The 19,877-nt window shown below is 56.9% G+C and overlaps 1 protein-coding gene across 2 annotated transcripts; it reads right to left on the bottom strand.

The window, feature by feature from the left end:
• Window positions 1-712: 712 nt before the first annotated feature.
• TANGO2 (transport and golgi organization 2 homolog) lies at window positions 713-18,658 on the bottom strand. Of its 2 annotated transcripts, none has more exons than XM_084867955.1 (9): window positions 18,629-18,658; window positions 11,854-11,950; window positions 10,818-10,906; window positions 9,755-9,874; window positions 8,794-8,908; window positions 8,180-8,250; window positions 6,286-6,439; window positions 4,032-4,136; window positions 713-1,814 (listed from the first exon to the last, which is right to left on the bottom strand). In XM_084867955.1, the coding sequence occupies exons 2-9, from the start codon at window positions 11,907-11,909 to the stop codon at window positions 1,694-1,696; spliced, it is 831 nt and encodes a 276-aa protein (XP_084724081.1). In that variant the 5' UTR covers window positions 11,910-11,950; window positions 18,629-18,658; the 3' UTR covers window positions 713-1,693. The 2 variants fall into 2 exon arrangements, with proteins under 2 accessions (XP_084724081.1, XP_084724082.1); XM_084867956.1 differs by lacking the exon at window positions 18,629-18,658 and adding an exon at window positions 14,795-14,934.
• Window positions 18,659-19,877: the final 1,219 nt, after the last annotated feature.

The following is a 19,877-nucleotide window of genomic DNA, read 5'->3' as shown; positions in this document are numbered from 1 at the left end:
TCCTCTTGGGCCTGGGGACATGGGGCTGTGTCACCTACGCAAGCCCCCTCCGAGCCTAGCTCTGCTCAAGCACTTTTCTTCTCAGTTCCCAGTGAGCCAAGGAGGGCATCAGACCCCTGAGGGCTGAGGAGGAAGGGATGAGCAGCACAGTTGGGCCTGATGCACCCCCATAAGCTCTCATTTCTCTGCGAAGGCCAAGTTGGGGGTCGGCTACGGAGGCAGGGGGAAGCCTGGGTCCTGGCATTGGGCATGTGGGACCCCCTTGTGCCTGGCCCCAGATGGGGATAGGAACTCCTGAGTGCTTGCCCAAAACCCTGGTCCCGGGGCTGAGACAGACTCCATTCCCCTCTTACCTTGAAACCCACTCCACAGTCCCCACCAAGTGCAGGTCTGACCACACTGCTCCCTCAGGGGGTTCCCAGGGGCTCCCCACGGAACCTGGATAAATCCCTGGCTCCTCGGCCTAGCTCAGGAGGCCCTGTCACTGGCACCTACTATATCCCATATACACAGGCCCTCTCACACCCCGGCATCAGCCAAAGGACCTGCGCCGTGCTCTCCTCCCCGTGAGCAAAGGAGAAAGTGGGAAGAGCCCTGTTCTAGCATCTATGCCGCCGGAGCGCCTGCAGGCCGGAGAGCAGCCACCAACCCCTCGCATACAACGGCTCCATTTGTCCCCCTCACACAAGTGAAGCAAGCGGAATGCATGGACTCACCAGAGCCTCAGAGTTTTATTGTCAACATCTCACAGTCAAGTACAGGTTCCTGTGAAGTTTGATTTGCCTAAGGAGGAGGGATGGGCCGGAGCTGGCTGTGTCCCCTCGCTGAGATGGGCCCGCCCAGAACCCATGACCAGAGGGCAGGCAGGGCCTGACAGGCTGCTGGGTGCCCAGCACACACAGGACTCCAGTCACAGGACAGTCCCATGCACACGGGGCCACTGGACCCACCAACCAGACTGTGCTTCTGTTATGAGAGGAGGCTTTCCTTGGTTCTTACCCAGGACCCAGGACCCAGAACCCAGGACTGAAGACTCCAAGGACATGAGCACTTGTGAGCTCAGTGCTAGGAAGGCCTTGCTGGACCTGCAAATGCCTATTTGTCCTCCAAGAGCAGGTCTGGTTTTTGGGAGAGAAGCGGACACTTCTAGACAAAGGTCTACTACTCTTGAGTGTGGGTGAGAGAGGCACGCCTCTGCCTGTCGTCTGGCACAAGCACGTGTGTGTGTATGCCTGGGAGCGTGGTGCGTGTGTGTGTGTGTGTGTGTGTGTGTTCCAGTATGTGTGCACACATCTATTGCCTGTGCCTATGATTGTGTGTGCCTGTGTGTGTGTGTGTGCCCCATGGGTGTATACGTGTGCCTGTACACCTGTAGGCATGTATGTAAGCATGTGCCTTGCGTGGGTGTCTCTATGCGTGGGGAGGGGGCAGGGCCAGGTGCATTCACACATGCTCGGCACACCTGGATCTGCCCCTGACCTGGCTGTGGGACTCTTGCCACTCCCTCTGGCGTAAGGATGGACTTCGAGCTGGATACGGGGACACAGACAGATCACACACAAATCAGAGGGGCCTGGTCCTGAGGGATGCTGGCCAAGTCACACACAGGCAGTGCATGTGCTGTGGAAGGTTCCCATCCGGTCCTCAAGGCAGGGCCTTACATGAGCCCGCTGGCTGCACTCAGGGGTCGGTCTTAGCTCTGCAGCCTAAACTCGTGGGTCCTGGTCTCCCAGCGGGAAGGGTCTTTGTCTAGCATGCTGCGCTCTGTGAAGGTCACGTGCCCATCCGCGTCCACGAGGATGACCGTGTTGGTTCTGAAAGAGAGCACAGGGCCCACGTTCAGCCCGCTGCCCTCGGCCCCTGCCCACCTGTCAGAGCCCCAACTGGGGTCAGCTCTGAGGCAGAAGGGGCAAGTCCACCACGCCTGGGGTCTGTGCTGGGCACTCAGCACGGCTAAGGGCAGGTCACCAATGAGCAGCAGCCTTGGGAAGTAGGGTGACCCCCTGGGGTGGCTGGGCACTGAGCCTGGTGGGGCCTGGAGCTCCCTGGCTGAGCCCCCAGGACGAAGCTTGATGACTACTGGTGCCTCCACGCTGACACACCCCCAGCCTTCCCTGCCCACCCTCTGTGGTACAAGTTCCAACCATCCACCGCTCTCACCAGGGTGAGCCCTGGGCTCTCTGGCAAAATGGCCCAGCACACCTTTGGGCATTCGGCCACACTCAGCTCTTCCAAGCGGTCAACCTGTCAACCATTTGGGGACCAGGCCTCTTCACCTAGAAAACTCCTCTGGGCCCTCCCTCGCCTGCCCCACCGCCCTGCTCCAAATGCTCAATGCACCTCTCCTCCTGCCTGGCCCTCCCCACAGTCAAGGTGGGACCTAGCAGCCATGCAAACAGACAGGGAGTAGACCTGGCATTCTGCCTCACATACCAAGTACACATGAGCACATGGTTTGGTAAATAATAATAATAATAATAATAATAATAAATAATAATAATAATAATAAGCCTAGGATGGAGGAGGGCTTGAGGGAAATATGCCCCTGCCCAAGGAAAAAGCCGCCCAGCCAGAAAGACTGCCATTCAGGTGTGCAACCCTCCTGGGCCCTGGGAGCTTAAGGGCCAGGCATTCACACCATCCACCCCACCCCCAACCCCCAGCCAGAGGGCTTGGAACGGTCATTTCCTGGGGACAGAGACTCAGAGGGGCCTGCCACTCTCTCGGCAAGCTGGTCACCAGGACTTCACATGCCCATTTCCCTGCCTGACGCCCTCAGCACCCGCCGAGCCTCAGCCATGTCACCGGAGCAAGGTTGGCACACATCCATCCTCCTGGGGAGGCAGCGATAGCCCAACCCCTCCCGCCGGCGGGGAAAGCAGGGGCTCGGCTCACTCAATGTCAAACCTGAATCCAAAAACCAGGCGTGTGTGGGACAGCACCCCAACATTAGTCAGTAGTACTGATCGCGGCCTGAACGCCTCTTCTTGAGTCCTCGGTACCCATGGGGCCCCCAAGGGCACGGCCCATCCACCACAGTCACTGCAGGTCCCCGGCCTGGCACAAGGCGGGTGCCCCTAGGGCCTGATGCCAGCTGAGCCTCGGTGGATGTGCTCCATCTGCAGGCCGGGGGGCCAGGCACGTGGCAGCAGCACTCCTAACGCATCTGGCTGGACCCCAACCTCCCCTCCCCTGTGCATGCCAGCCACCTCTAAGTACAGCACGTGGGCTGCCCTCTGATGATGGAGCCACGTGGGCAGGCCGGGACTCCCAGCCTCACACCCAGGAGGGAGGAAGACAAGAAAAGAATTCAGCTAAAACCAGTTTGGCTCAGTGGATAGAGCATCGGCCTGCAGACTGAAAGGTCCCAGGTTCGATTCCGGTCAAGGGCATGTATCTTGGTTGTGGGCACATCCCCAGTAAGGGATGTGAAGGAGGCAGCTGATCGGTGTTTCTCTCTCATCGATGTTTCTAGCTCTCTCTCTATCTCTATCCCACTCCCTTTCTCTCAAAATCAATAAAATATATTAAAGAAAGAAGAAAGAAAAAAAAAGAAAGGAATTCAGATGCCCACGCCAACAGCTTCTCCCTCCTGGACATTATCATCTTGAGGCCGAGATCTTTCCAACTTTCCTGGGATACGTCAGCATCCCAGGCTGAGGTGACCGAATCCCGACCCTGGTCACGCAAAGAATATACAAGGCACAGGGACACAGGCAAGTGAAGGGGAGAGCCAGACAATAGGACCCCCAGGCTGACAGGGATCTGCCCAATGCCATGTTGGCCCCCTTGTGGTTGTGGAAGAGGGTAGGGGGCAGCCCAGGACCCCCTCTTCGGAAGCCATGGCAGCCTCAGGGGCCTTGTGCCTGGTCTGCAGCACCCCTGGGAGCTGGCATCTGCTCACCCCACAGCCCCCCGAGCTGAAATGGCACCCACTTCTAGATCAGGCAGAGGCTCTGGGGTCCACAGAGCACGGGTAAGGCCAGGGTCCTGGTGAGACAGGACCAGACGCGCCCAGCAGCCCGCCGTACCTGGTGCCGTAGCCTGGGCAGCGCACGCACACGGCCGCGTACTTGCTCAGAATGGGCTGCACGTACTCCCTGCCCTGGTCCTCGATGGCCGGGTCTGGCAACTGCCTGGAAGGACAAAGGAGGGGTCACATCCCCACCGCCCGCCCCCACTGCCCGCCCGCAGCCTTGTAGTGCCCGAGGAGCTCGCCAGCCTCGGAAGTCTATTTTGTGCACTTTTCTGCTCAAAGGCTCAGATCGTGGTCAAGACTTAGGCCGAAACCGGTTTGGCTCAGCAGATAGAGCGTCAGCCTGCGGACTGATTCTGGTCAAGGGCATGTACCTTGGTTGCGGGCACATCCCCAGTAGGGGGTGTGCAAGAGGCAGCTGATCGGTGATTCTCTCTCATTGATGTTTCTAACTCTCTATCCCTCTCTCTTGCTCTCTGTAAAAAATCAATAAAATAATAATAATAATAATAATATATATATATATATATATATATATATATATATATATATATATTTTTTTTTTTTTAAGACTTTCACGCCGAAACCGGTTTAGCTCAATGGATGGAGCTTCGGCTTGGGGACTGAAGGGACCGATTCCGGTCAAGGGCATGTACCTTGGTTGCGGGCATATCCCCATAGGGGGTGTGCAAGAGGCAACTGATCGATGACTCTCTCTCATCGATGTTTCTAACTCTCTATCTCTCTCCCTCTCTGTAAAAAATCAATAAAATATATATATATATATTTTTAAAAAGACTTTCACTTAGGACTCCGTGGCTGGGCCTAGGTGACCGGACAGTGGTTACTGGGACAGCGCCTCCTGCCAGGGCCAGCAGCAGCTTTCCCAGGACCCAGGACCCAAGACTCTGAGGACATGAGAACTCGTGAGCTCAGTGCTAGGCAGGCTCTGCTGGACCTGAAAATGCCTGGGGAATGAAACCTGACTCATGCTACAGGGTCCTCTGCAGGGGGAGAGAACCCGTTCTGGGAACAAGCTTGCCTCCTCCTTTCCGTGGGGCCTGGGCCAGTGGGGGCGCTGCGGGCGGGGGCCAGGCTGAGAGATGCAGTCACCTGGCCGCAGGTGCGCCCGCTTATGCCAAGCGGTGCCCTAATGGGCATCTCTCCGCATGACAGGAGCCCACTCAAGCCCTGCAGCTTGCTGGCCACCACAGTTGTCAATAAAAGCAGCCAGGGCCGCCAAAGCCGGTTTGGCTCAGTGGATAGAGAGCGTCGGCCTGCAGACGGAAGGGCCCCAGGTTCAATTCCGGTCAAGGGCATGTACCTTGGTTGCGGGCACGTCCCCAGTGGGGGGTGTGCAAGAGGCAGCTGATTGATAATTCTCTCTCATCGATGTTTCTAGCTTTCTATCCCTCTCTTCTCCTCTCTGTAAAAAAATCAATATAATATATTAAAAAAAAAAAAAAAAAAAAAAGCAGCCAGGGCCTGTCATGGGCCGCAGGGATGACAGGCAGTGACCAGGCCGGCCCAGGCCGGGCTTCCCTGAGGGGTTGGCTGTGCTGAGGCTGTGCGCTGGTTCATGGTTCAAAGAGGAGAGGGAGGGGGAGCTGGGGCAGGAAGGGGCTGTAGGGGAGCGGAGCGAGAGGCAGGCTGTGGGCGGCTCTTCTCAGAGGCCATGGGCATCTGGGCAGGACGCCGGCCCGGCCTGAGGGGGTGGAGGGGGCATGTGCGGACCGTGCTGCTGTGCGGGAGGGAGGGAGCGTGGCCAGCACCTTGACAGACTCCCCCTCCCCCTCCCTGGGATGGCTGAAATGTGCCGTTCCATGCAGAGACCTCTTAGGTGCCTCAGGGGAGCTGGGCCGGAGTCAGCTTCTCCCCAGGTGCTATCTGGGCGGGCCTCAGCTCTTGTGTGCAAACAAAGGGGAGCCTCCAGCTCCGGGAGCACCACCCAAGCCCACATCAAGCTCTGAAAGCACCGAGCTTCCCAGCACCCTGGCCCACGACGGCCCCATCTCCCATCCTCAAAGGTCCCCGTCGGAAACCTTACCCGTCCACAGGGGTCACATGGGCAGGCCGGGGGGCCAGGCACGTGCAGCAGGGATGGGGGTGGGGTGGGGTGGGGGTGGGGGTGGGGGGAGGGGGCAGAGGACAGCGTGTCAGCATATCCCTCAGGTTCTCCTTCAGCTGAGGAGCTGGCCCCCGTCACCTCCACGGGCCTCATGGGGCAGCAGAGACCGCCTGCCTCTCTGCCCCAGGGCCGGGGCGATGGGGAGACACTCTGCTCACCCCAGCAGGACCCACCCACTCACGCCTCCTCGTTGTTGAGCACGTCCAGAAGCTGGGCCACGAGGGCATCCTTAGGGAGCGCCTGGCTCCGCTCCACAGCCTCCAGGAAGAGCCGCTTCCCGAAGCACAGCTTCCTCCAAGGCGTGTCCAGGAGCGCGTTGCTCAGCCCGTAGGTCCCTGCAGGGAGGCGTCAGTCTACCAGTGCAAAGGGCCCGCGGTCTGAATTTAGGGTAAGCTCCCGCCCACCTACCCAGCACCAGGCAAGGGGCCAGGATACAGCTGGGGGGCAGGGGGGGGGGCACTGAAGCCAGGCCGCCCCACACGCCAGCATCTTCTCTATGGGTGTTCCCAACCATCTGCATGGCAAGAGGTGGAAAATTCAACATGGCAGGGCACCAGTAGGAGACTGCAAGGTACAGAGGCCAAATGGCCTTGACAACGAGGAATGAACAACCAGAAATCCAGCTGGGCCACAGAAAGGGGATACCACCTCCCCATCTCACTCTCATCCCTCCCTAAGCTAGGAAAAGGCTTCCATGTGAGGGTCCACCTGTGAACAGGTCAACCAGAGGCCAGGAGGGTGACGGCCCCAAATGGGTCCTGGCTTAGATCAGCGGGTAGAGGACCCACCACATCAGGACAGCCCCACCTGGTGGGCACAGGCAGGGCACCCTCTACATGCTGGCAGGGACCCTGGCTGGGGAGCCTTAAGGTCTTGACACAAGTTTCTCAGAACAAGTTCTAGGTGGTTAATAGAAGGCATCACACACACACACACACACACACAAATATATATATATATATAATGAACATCATCAATTTACAATAATGCACTTCAAAACTTTCTTGATCAACAAGAAAGTAAAAATAAAACTCACAGAAGGGTAGACAATTTTTATAAATTATATATCTGATAAGGGACTAGAAGCTACAATATATAATGAACTTCAACTTAATAATAAAAACACAAACAATCCAATTCAAGATCTGAATAGACATGTCTTCAAAGAAGATATAAAAATGACTATCCAGCACACAAAAAGTTGCTCAATATCATTAGCCAACAGGAACATGCAAATCAAAACCACAATGAGATACCACTTCACACACACAAACAGACAATGACAACTTTTGGCGAGGCTGTGAAGAACCCGGAACTTTATATACTGTTGGGAATGTCAAATGGTGTAGCTACTTTGGAAAACAGTTGGCAGTTTCTCAAAAGAGTAAATAGTTGCTTTATAATCCAGCAATTCCACTCCTAAGTATATAACCAAGAGAAATGGAAAACATGTGTCCACACAAAAACTTGTAACAAATGTTCCTAGCTGCATTATCCACAACAGCCAAAAGGTAGAAAAAAATAAAAGACCCAAAAGTCCATCAAGGGATGAAGAGAGAAACAAAATGTAGGATATACATGCAATGGAATATAACACAGCCGGAAGAACGAATGAAACTGATTCATGCTACGACATGGATGAACCTTGAAAGCATGCTAAGTGAGAACAGGAAAAGCCACGGAGACAGGAAGTAGATTGGTGGTTGCCAGGGGCTGGGGAAGAGGAGGAAGGGAGCGACTACTAATGGGTCTGGTTTCTTTTTGAGGTGATGAAAATGCTGAATTGCCAAAACCGGTTTGGCTCAGTGGATAGAGCGTCGGCCTGCGGACTGAAGGGCCCCAGGTTCGATTCCGGTCAAGGGCATGTACCTTCGTTGCGGGCACGTCCCCAGTAGGGGGTGTGCAAGAGGCAGCTGATCGATGATTCTCTCTCATTGATTTTTCTAACTCTCTATCCCTTTCTCTCCCTCTCTGTAAAAAAATCAATAAAATATTTTAAAAAAAGAAAAGTACAGAGGTGTCCCCACAGGAGCAGCGCCCACCCTGCCACCACCCGCCAGGGCGGGCAGGCTCACCTGGCGCCAGGACGATGGGTTCGGGGTCCCCCTGGTTTCCGTAGTAGCAGAAGACATCTCCTTTCTCGGTGCTGTCAACAGGAGGGCGGAGAGGGTCGTATGGGAGCCACTCGCTGCCTGGCCCTCTCCACAGCCCTACCCCCGTGGGGGCCCGGAGTGCTCCAGGACCACTGCCGGCTGTGCTCGCACCTTCCTTCTCCAGCAGGGGGCACCCCTGCCTCCCGGAAAGCAGTGCAAGTGAGGCATGGTCCCAAAAGAGGGGGCTCCTCAGCCACAGGCACAGGGAGAGGACCCAGGGCCGAGGGGCAGGTGTCGGCCAGGGCATGGCCTGCACCAAGAGAACCCTGCAGTCATGCTCCGGTTCCCCGGTGGCAGGAGCCATCAGCCCTCACCCGGTCATAGCAACCCCCTTTGCTTCCCAAGTCCCCACGGCATTGGGTTTGAGAGGGGCCCAGCCCTCAGGACGCTCACCAAGCCAACTAAGAGAGGCTGCCAGCAGGGCAGGCACCCTACTCCCTGCTGAGTCCGGTCCCAATCCTGTGGGGGCACTCAGTGGGCTGCCACCCCCCCCCCCACAACTTCCCCCACTTTCCCCCCTCCCGCAGCAGGCTCACCTCAGGTCAGCGGCTAAGAGGTTGAAGCCGTTGTACAGGTGACCCTCTGTGGAGACCTTCTTCAAGTAGGAAAAGCTGTCCATGTCTGTGGTCAGGAAGTGGGTCACCAGCTCACCTGTGAGCAGGGAACAGCTGTGGCTGAGGCAGCAGGCTCGGCCCCCTTCCTTGGGGGGGGGGTGTGTGGAGAAGGATGGCCCCGTATGGGCTGGCTACACCTCACAGCCCCCACAGCCAAGGAGGTGGACATAGAGGACTCTGCTTTTATTGGTTAAAAAAATAAAAATAAAAAAAAGTTTGCAGAAACCGGTTTGGTTCAGTGGATAGAGCATCGGCCTGCAGACTAAAAGATCCCAGGTTCGATTCTGATCAAGGGCATGCACCTTGGTTGCAGGCACATCCCCAGTAGGGTGTGTGCAAGAGGCAGCTGATCGATGTTTCTCTCTCATCGATGTTTCTAACTCTCTATCCCTCTCTCTTCCTCTGTGTAAAAAAATCAATAAAATATATATATATTTTTTTAAAAAGTTTTCCTCCATTATGCCCCCATATGGAAGTCCAGCATGAGGGGGAAGGTCTTTAGTAGGGAGGGCATGTGTCCCTGGAACTATCCTCCCAAGGGCATCTGCTCTGCAAACACTGAACAGGTGAGGACAATGACACACAGCCAGAGTGGCACACGGCCTGGAGACAAGTCTGAGGCGCGTTCCAAGACGTGAAAGGTCAGTGTCACGGGTGTCATGTGGGCCAGACTAAGGGTGGTGCCCACAGTGACTGCCAGCCAGTGGATTACAGGTCCCAGGAAACGTGCCCTCTTCCCCGTTCTAGCTCCTCCTCTTTCTCCTCCTCCTCCTCCTCTTTCTCCTCCTCCTATCTCTGCACACACCCAAGGAAGTCCCCATCCCAGGCCCACCCCCCAGGGCCAGCCCCTGCTCCCCTAAGCTAGCCCCCAGCCCCATGGTACCTCGGCCCCTGGCATCTGGGTCCTGCCGCGGCTGCAGGTAGTTGGTGAGTGCTGCCAGCTTCCCGCGAGTGCTGATGCCCAGCCATGTGCCTCCTTCCTTGCCCTCCACCATGTCGAGCCCTGGACAGACGCCAGCATCACCACCAGCCATACCCACCCTCTCCCTGCGTCCTGGCAGTCAGACCTCATCCCCCAGCCCTGGATCCGGGGACGTGACTCCACAGGGCGGGGCAGCAGGACACTGGAAAGATGCCCTCACCATGCTCCGCCCCTTGGGCCAACTAATGCCAACAGCATCCTGGAGCTTGGGTTGGCACTGGGCTGGGAGCAGAGCCCCAGCTCCATCACGGAACCTCACTGGGCACCCTGTCAACTCTACCAGGCTCCCCGGTGCTTGCCTGGCGCCTGGCTCCCAGGCAGAGGGACTCCTGGCCTGGCCAACACCTGTCTGCATGCCCTCTAAGTCAACCCCTGCCCACCCCATGGAGGCTGTTGGCTGGGTGGGAGGGGGACCTGGCTGTCACCTTCATTTCTCCTCCAGGGGGACCCCTCATGAGGCTCCCACCCAAAGGTGCCCCAACCAAACCTCTGCTCCCCAAATTCAGACCAGCTCTCACTGGAACAAGGGTGCTTGGATGTAAACAGAAACGTGTTGCCGAGATAAGCACACGTGTGTGTGCACATATACACACACACGCGCGCGCGCACACACAACTATGATGCTGCACAGAGTGACCGAGGGTGGACTTACACCTCATACCAATACAATTGCATGCCCACGGGGAACATGTGGATCCAAATAAGACCAACTGATCCTTCCAGCTACTTCTTCTGGGGATCCACAACACATGAAGCCGCGGGGACGGTGGGGGTGGACAATTCCAGGGCTGGTCAGCCCAACACTGCCCCGGGATCGAGACTTTGGGGCCGACCCCATTAGACCCGTGAGTGTCCACTTACTCATTCCGGGTTTACACAGGGAAGCAGCACCATAACTGCTAGAACCGTCGGGGGCTGGCGCTTCCTGCCACGCTGGGGCCACCCACCACGAGTAAAGACTCACCGCTGAGGATCTCGTTGTTGTTGCCCCAGAAGTCCGCCATCTTGGATGGTCTGTGGTAGAACTCATCCCTGTTGGAGGCCAGGATGAGCCTGAAGAAGAAAGCACGACTCAAACTCCCAGGTCAAAACAGAGAAGCCACACTCCTCTCTCGCTAGTTAACAAAGAAAATCTGCCTCAGTAACAACGTGAGCAAGTCCCAAAGAGAACAGGAACCCGCACCCTGACTACATGACCCAGACCTCTTCCAGCAACACAGACCAGCCAGTGCAAGTGGGGCTCCCACACTCAATTCTGCTGCGCCCGTCACCCCCCACTTACCCCACCCCCACCCCCGTCCTTTGTCAGCCCACAGGGATGTGCCACTTGCCTGGACCCACTTCACTCCTCCATCCTGCCCACACAGTCAATTTTAGAGGCTGAGTCTTAGTCTTAGTATCTTATCTAATAATAGACAGACATGTAAATTGACCTACCTCCACCACACCTACCAGCCAATCAGGAGTGATATGTAAATTAACCCAACAAAGATGGCAGTTAATTTGCATACACAGGCACCCAGCAACAGGAGACAGGTGGGATGCTTGCATCCTCGCCATGGCGATGATGCAGGCATTCCACCCCACCCCTGGTCTCTCAGGGCCTCTGGGCAGCGTGGGAAGGCAGGAACAGAGCAGAAAGAGGCGGCTCCAGGGCTGGGCCGGAATGGCAAGGCGGTGCCAGCAGCCAGAGAAAGGAAGGCCCATTCTAGCACAAATCTTTGTGCATTGGGCTTCTAGTATTTGTACAATTTGTACATCAACTCAGGTATTTATAGCCGAGAGGTATTCCCTCCAGCACCCACACTGAATGACCACTGTCTGACCACTGTCTGAGAGGCACTGCCGGGCCTGTGCGGCTCGTCCCAGGGCTGCCCTCTCCCTGCCTGGGCACAGCAGCAGCGGCATGCCTCTCCTGCTTGGGTCACCTACATGGGCACTGTGGACTGTGGGGCACCCAAGGCTGAGCAGATGATGGCAGACTCAGAGTGAGGGGTTACCTGTACGCATTTTTGGAAACAGGGCGAGGATCGAACTTAAAGAAGATGATGCACATGGGTCCCTGAGGGTGGCTTTGCTCACACGGGGTTACACAGTCTGTGGGGAAAGGTGGGGGAAAAACATGATTTGAGTAACTAGCAGACAACAGAACCACCATCCCAAAGCTGCAATGGTCTTTGAACAGAACCAGCTCTGTACTGCCCTCGGCCTTCCCTAGACATGCCAGTCATGTGCCCAACGGCATGACACTCAGCAGCACTGCCCAGCCGTCTCCCTGCCAGCACCCCATGGGCAGGTGGATGGGCTACAGCCACAGAGTACAGAAGGGACAAAGGAGGCCAAGTCCCAAGGCTGTCACCACAAACACAACCTCAGCTGAGAGCCTCTCTGAGGCAGCCTCACCCCGGGGCCTCCCTGTGGACAATGCCAGGGTGTTCCCACCACTCCACTCACTTCTGCTCACTGGTCTGGCTGGGGGGAAGGTGGGAGTGAGGGAGAGGGTGAGGGGGGCAGGAGAGGAGGCCTGACTCCACTACTATCTCCAATGGTTCCCACAAGCCCTGGAGGTACCCCCAGGACTTGGCCCCCTGTTCCTCCTGGCCCCTTCAGGCGCAGGCAAAGGAGAGGGCTTCAGGGGAGCTACCTTTGCCCCAAGTAAAGCCTGTAGCTGTGCAGGTGAGGTGTCACCATGGTGACGAGCAGAAGTGCAAGGTGCTAGGAGATGTACAGCCATAGGAGACGGGCTGCTGGCCACCAGCCTGAGCTGACAGGCGCGGGCTGCGTTCCCACCCGTGGGCGCCCTGACCATCCCAATATTTGTGGGCAGCCTGATGGAACCGACATTCTTGGTCAAAACTCAAAATGCTTGAGAGAATGCGAAAATATCTTCCAAGCAGCCAAGAGCTAACTGGTCACATAGAATTTAGCCAACATCTTGGAGAACCAGAGAGGGGAAAAACAGAGCTTGGGGCATTCCTTGCCCTGGGGCACTGACTCATCTGGGCAAACCTGGCTCTGGTGACCCTGGGAGGGAGGGCCAGAAGACAAAACCCAGGACCGCCTCAGGGCGGACCTCGTGGGAAACCCCCCAAGGGAAGCTGGAACCCTGAGGAGCAGCGTTCAGAGGGCGAGGGTGGGCTGTATCCACAGCCGCCAGGGGCAGCAGGGGCGGCCTACAAGGGAGGAAGTCCTTGAGAAGCTCCGAGAGCCGAGCCAGGGCCACATCAGGGGTCCAGGAACCCTCAAGCCAAGACTCGGTTTGAGGAGTCCCACACTGGCGGTGCCCCTGGGCACCTAGCAAACCAGAGTTCTTGTCTTCACCCCAGACCTCCAAGGAGTCTCCCAAATAATCTCTAGGACAAAGCAGTGCACGGTCTGAAAGAACCACATAGCAGAGCGAAGCACCAAGCACAAGAACCAGCAGAAAGAGATCTCCCCCCGCCCCCCCCCCCCCCCACACACACACACACACACGTCTCGTCAATAACCACACTCTGATTGCAGCAAGAAGGGAGCTTGGGAATACCCACAGAGAAAAAGGGGTTCACAAAGCACCAGATACAACTTTCCCAAGTAGGAGGCATAGATAACGGCAAACTACAACTCGGCAAATGGACTGAACAGCAGGTTAGACACAGCGTATGAGATGAGTCAGCGCAGAATCATTCAGAACATAGTGCGGGGAGACAGGAAGCATGCTGGGCCTCCCGGGACCCCAGGTGTCCCGCCCACCAGGCATGGCTGGCAGGGTTCCCAGCAGTGCCACCGGATCATGGTCCAACACAGAAGACACAGGTCTCCTCACAGAGGAGCTGGTCTCTCTCAGGCATCAGAATGCTCCAAGCAAGGCCGGCTGGTGGTGTCCCTGCCACCCAGGCTGCCCCAGTCAGCAGTAGGAGCCCTGCCAGCCCATCCCTGCTGAAATCCCATGGGTCCAGACACACACACACACACACACACACACACACCCCGGGACAAAGGGCTGTTCTGAAGGCTGCTTCACTAAGGATGCGCTGCTGGAAACCAATCATTGTCTCACTAATAGAAAGAGGCTGGTCAGTCGTGAAGCTCTGAAAAATCAGAGCCAACCACTCCCTATCTAATTGAGACGATGGTAACTGAGGCAACGTCCCCATCTTGTAATCATGAAAATCCTTACTGATATAATCCGCTTATTACCTGCCTGAGGGCTATGGGTGTTTCCCAAAGCTGCTTAAGGGTAATGGGTGTATCCCATAGCAGCCTCAATAAAAGGAAGAGCAAGGCCAGAGCCTACTGGTAGTCTTCCCACTAGAGGTGGACTCCCGCCTGGCCCCCCATTTCTCCAAATTAACTCTTCCAGTCTCTTCATTTTAGAGCTCGGCCTTCTCCAGAAACGGGATCCTAGTGGGCCCTGAACCACGTGGGGCGTGTTAAGGGATCCCACAATGCGCCACTCGGACTGTCATCATGTCTGCCTGGACCTACCGTGTCCCTCCCTGAGCTGCATGCCTGGCCACTAGGTGAGGCCACCGGCAAAGGGCAGATCTGGCCACTGAAGCTCATGGGCCATATAGAGACTCGGCTGTAGGACCCCATTGACCTAGCTGGCCCAAGTGAGTGGCAGGTCAGCCTCCCAGGTGGCGCAGGGAGGGTTCTGTGGTCTCAGGATAGGCCACCCATGGGTCTCCAGGCAGCCGTGTGCCAGAGGGGTGGGCACAGAGCCCAGGGCTGCAGCCTCGACGAAAACGCAGTCATTGGGAGGGAAGGACCAGAGGAAAGCCAGCTCCTGGGGAGGGGACCATCAGGAACTGCCTTTCTCTCCAATCCCTCGCCCCCCCACTCAGCCAGGCCCGCTGCCCACAGGCCCCTCCCCTTCCTTGCTTCCCTTCCCACCTGCCGCTGGGGCGGACCCACACGTGTAGAGCATCCCACATGCACGGGGAGTCCCCGGGTACACACCTCTGAAGGGCGGAGCAAAAGGAAAACACCCTCTTCAGACTCAAGCCAGAGCTTCCCATGCCATCTAAGCAGAAGTCTTCCCAGCTCACAGCGAGACGCCTCTGGCTTTGCCCTGGTCTCACCACCTGGTAATTCGGAAGCACGGGAAGGAGCGGGTCGCAGATTTGGCGCTGGTGCCGGCTACCGAGCACAGAAGCTTTCCAGGCAATCAGCCCATCTGCTGAGAGCGCTTTTGCGGGTTCTCCTGGCCTGCTGCGTCCTGCTGCTCACTCCCTGCCTCTGAATCACCCCCTCCAGCTGGCGCCGCCTTCCTCCTCTCCCGCCTCCAGGAGGACCAACAGGGCTGCTTCCAACAGCCAAGTGGAAACAGCCAGGTAAACTGCCTGACTCTGTCAGAAGGCTCAGGCAGCTCAATGAATCAAGCTTCAAACCTGACTCGGTGTGGCATCTCACAAGAGCACGGTGAGCAAATGACAGGCAGGCAGGCAGGCCTGGCCAAGTCAGGCCAGGGCAACGTGCCAAGAGATGCAGCACATTTTTTTTTTTTTTTAAATCAGTGTCCTACCCATCTGCACATGCTAAGGCTCCGGACAGATTTTAACTGGTCCCTGAAGCCAGGTCCAACTTCATTACGCCGAGCATTTCACACATTTGGGAATACATGTGTAAGTCTCGCCAGCCTGTCTCTCTGGTCTCGAGGAGCCGTGCAGAGGATGGGATCGCTCAGGCTTCACCCTCCTCCCCGCCCGGTCACAGCTCCCCGGGGCAGAGCTGGAAAGCACCGGCTCGCTGCTCTTTTCACATGCACATAGCCGCCCGAAGCCCTCCTAGCGGTTGCCAGCAGGCGAGGTAAACACACATGGGAACACAGTGTCGCTGTCCCCAGGCCTTGGCTGGGAAAGCCCTGACGTCTGTAAATATTCCAAGCGGCCGGCCCGCTGCAATGCTCCACCCTCCTCGCCACTCGGGGACGGAGCACTCCTGGATCCACACTCGGTGGTTTTGCCTGGGAGGTGGCATTTCACCGTGACAGATGTTCCGCAGTGACACTCTCTCCTGAGAGATCTGAGATGTTTTAGGAGCACTGACTCATTCCGCCTCACGCCACGCGTCCTCGTCCCCTCGCGGTTCAAAGAGCAGCACGGAGGAGGGACAAAGGTGAGCGCTGAGGAACGCCCCCTGCACCTCGGCCTCTCCTGCAGGAACACTCGCCAGCCAGGCCTCTCAGTGGTTAGCACAGGAGGAAGGGGCCACCAACCCTTCAAAACAGGACGAAAGCAAGCATTTAAAGTTGGCCTGGTCCTGAAGACCTCAATAGATGAACCCAAGCAGAAGCAGTCACCAGGAGATGAGGCTCGGTTTTTTACTTTTAAGTGTGCGTATATTATTTTGCAATCTGAAAAGAAAGTTGAGCCGAAACCGGTTTGGCTCAGTGGTAGAGCGTCAGTCTGCGGACTGAAGGGTCCCAGGTTTGATTCCGGTCAGGGGCATGTACGTTAGTTGCGGGCACATCCCCAGTAGGGGATGTGCAGGAGGCAGCTGGTCGATGTTTCTCTCTCATCGACGTTTCTAGCTCTCTATCTCTCTCCCTTCCTCTCTGTAAAAAAAAATCAATAATAAGATATATTAAAATAAATAAATAAAAATAAAATCTTTTAAAAAATAAAAAGAAAGTTGAGCCCGGCTCAGTGGTTGAGTATCAACCTATGAACCAGGAGGTCACGGTTTGATTCCCGGTCAAGGGCACCTGCCCGGGTTGGAGGCTTCATCCCCAGAGTGGGGCATGCAGGAGGCAGCCGATCAATGATTCTCTCTCATCATTGATGTTTCTCTCTCTCCCTCCCTCTCCCGTCCTCAGTCCTCTCTGAAATCAATAAACATATATTTAAATAAATAAATAGAAAGTTGATGAGAGAAAGAAAAAAAGCTGCACTGATAACATGAAAGGGCAGCTCAGTAATTCTGGGGTGACCTATTTTCATAGAACCCATCATCAAACCCATGGTCCAGACCACATGTGTCAAACACAAGGCCCGCGGGCCAAATCCAGCCCGCCAGGCCTTGCAATGTGGCCCGCACCGCGCTGTCATCACTGCACTCCACTGTCAGTTTATGACATTGTCAGTTTATGACTGTTCAGTAAACCATTCGGCCCGCGATTTAGGCTGGATTTTAGATTTTGGCCCCTTCTCTGATTGAGTTCGACACCCCTAGTCCAGACAAACCAACACCAGGCTCTGCCGTGCTGTCCTCACGTGCAGACTGAAACGTTAGCAAAGGATGGGCTCTGTTCTGGAACCGGAGTATCAGTGTCAGCATAGCCCCACTTCTAGAAGCCTCCAGTTCCCCTGCCTCGGGGCTGTTTCTCTCCAGACAGGCTCTGGGGTCCCCTCATCTGTTCACAGGGGACCTCAGCGGCACCAGCTGCAGTGCCCTCGGAGAGCTTGCCCTTTCCTACAGAGGCCAGGTCCGAGAACACGGAACAAACAAACAAAATGACAGTCATCAAAAGAAAACACAAAAGAAGCTCAGGGGCAGGGCCGCCAAACAGAGGGGCTGGCCTGTTGCCTTCGTTCAGGGAAGGACTGTCATCACCACACGCTGGAGCAGGCAGTGGCCTGCAGTCTGTGGACACATAAGAACATGAAGCTGCAGGACTGGGGTAAACAATCAGGGCCCTGGGGGGTGCGAGCCCCCGAGCAAACCACCCTGTCCCACGGGAATGCTGGGATCCTGGAGAAGAGGGTCGGAGTGGGATAGAGACCTCTGTTCACCTGCCTACACAACACAGCCATCCTCTCCAGTTGTCACCTGACAGGTCACGTGATGCAGGAAGGCTCCTGGGAGAGAGACCCAGAAAGAGCAGCGGCACTAGGAGCCAGCCCTGATTCTATGTGACCTTGGGAACACCATTTGCCTCTCAGCCTGAGTTTTCTTCACTGTGGTCAATGCACACTTGCCCCAGAAGATAGCCCAGAGGATCATCAGACAAGTGTGAGGAAGCACTGCCAAAGCACTACCAGCTGGAGGCACCTCTTACAGCTGCCACCGCATCACGTCTGTCTGCCTCACAGAAGAGGGTGCGGAGCCCAAACAGCAGCAGCAAAACAGTGGTCAGCTGGTCTGGAGCAGGACAAGCCAGGCTTGTACCTGAGGCTCCGGGACCTGTCCAAGGGCAGAAGGTTCCCTCTAGCTGTGGCCCAGCAGGCAGCCAGGAGGCATGGAAGGTGTCAGGGTGGGAAAAGGGGTCTCAAACGCTAGCAAAGGGGCCAGGCCTCGCCCTGGGCGCACGCAGCTCTACCCAGCTCCCAACCCTGATGACCTGGGGGAGGGTCTGACCACCAGAGCCACCCCAGGAAGGCCTTGCCCAGGCGAAAGGATAACCCAGCATTTGCTGCCTGCTCAGACATGCATCAGCTGTCACCCCGCTGGCCCCGCAGCGGGACGCCAGGAGGCAGCAGCGTGACTCAGGGCTCCGGAGCTGACCGACACCGTGACCACGCAACTCCCAGCACGGACAGTCTCTCTTCGCTGCAGTGAGACCAGCCCCTGCCTGCCAGCAGCCCCCGCATCCCAGCCTGGCGGGGATCCCTAGAGAAAATGCCTTTCAATTACGCGCGGGGCCCTCCGTCAGCCGGGGTTGGTTTGGTCTCCCCGGAGCTGCCCGCTGGATTTCTTACTCCAAGCCTCAGGAAGGGGAAACTGAAGCAGGCAAGGCAGGGAGGTGCGACCCCGCCCCTCTGCACCCCAGCGTCCCGAGCCCAGCGCCCGGAGCCCAGGCCCGCCCCCCGGGGAGCTGAGTCCGCCAGCCCAGGCAGCCAGCCGCGCACTCACCGCCTCCGCCGCCGCCGACTTCCGGGTGTCCTGCCCCGCACCGCCGCTGCCACCGCCCAGGTCCCGCCTCTGACACCATTTTCGCGCTCTTCATTGGGTCGTCTGGTGAGGGGCGGGGCAGTGCGCTACAACCCCGGGTACGATTGGCTATCTGCGCTGTCGCTCCGGGACTGCAGCCTCCCGGCGCCCCGCCCCCAGGGCTGCGCCAAGCCTCAGGTCTGCGCGGCGGCGTCTGGGGATCCGTGGTCTGCACCGACCTCCCAGCCTTCTGCGCGTCGGGATCCTGGGGACGCCCCGCGGGAGTTCGCAGCTGCTTGCAGCCGCCCCCGAGCTCACGCCCGCGAGGGGCCCGTGGGGCCGCGGCCTGAGCTCCAGAAGCTTAAGGGCAACCTGTCCACCCGAAGGCTCGCTGGAAGCACTGCAGGGATGCTCACTGCCGGACCCGCCCCTCAGGTCGGGGTCCTTGTCCTCCTCTTCCCCACCTCCACCCACAGGTCCATCCTTTGTGGGCCTCTGGACTAGGCATCCTAGCCCCTTCCAGCCTGGAGGCTGTTCTGCAGGTCCAGATCCCAAGGATGGAGGGTTAGCCAGGCCTGATCTGTACTAGGTGAGCCAGTGAGCTCACCTAGTACACAGTGAGGCCAGGAAAAGGCACTGAGTGGGGCCTTCCCAACTGGACAAAAGCAGTCACTGGGCTCCCTCGCCCCACTGCCTGGGGCACCTGAGTGTAAGGAAAGTGGAGAATCAGAGGCCTAGGGCAGCTTGCTCCAAAGTGAGGGGCAAGCAAACTATGATAGCAAACTATGACAAAAAACTATGACAAGAATGGCACTTATATATAATAATAAAAGCATAATATGCTAAGTAGACCAGGCATCCTTCCGGGTGACCTTCTGGACAAAGCTGGGGCTTTGAGGGAAGTCCGGGCCCTGGGTGCCAGTGCTGGCAGCCGGGGGAAGGAAGGCCTACTCTTGCATGAATTTCATGCATGGGCCTCTAGTATTAAGAATAATAACAATGTGCTAAACTCTCTAAACCTAGTGTTTCAGTGCACAGCTTTCATGCATCCCATCTTACAGATGCAGACACCAGGACTCAGAGCAGTTACGTCGCTTGTTTGAAGTTTAAAAAAGGTGGTAAGTGGCTAGATCAGCTCCACACTCAGCATTGAAGATCTAGGTGCCTTGATCCTGACTCAGAGCACTGATGACCTGTGGAAAACTGGAACTCAGAAAGGGGATGGGTCTGG

Source organism: Pipistrellus hanaki, assembly GCF_964339955.1.
Source record: "Pipistrellus hanaki genome assembly, chromosome: 19".
Classification (NCBI taxonomy): domain Eukaryota; kingdom Metazoa; phylum Chordata; class Mammalia; order Chiroptera; family Vespertilionidae; genus Pipistrellus; species Pipistrellus hanaki.
The sequence above is the reverse complement of the archived record's forward strand: the minus strand, read 5'-3'. Positions and strand labels throughout refer to the sequence as shown.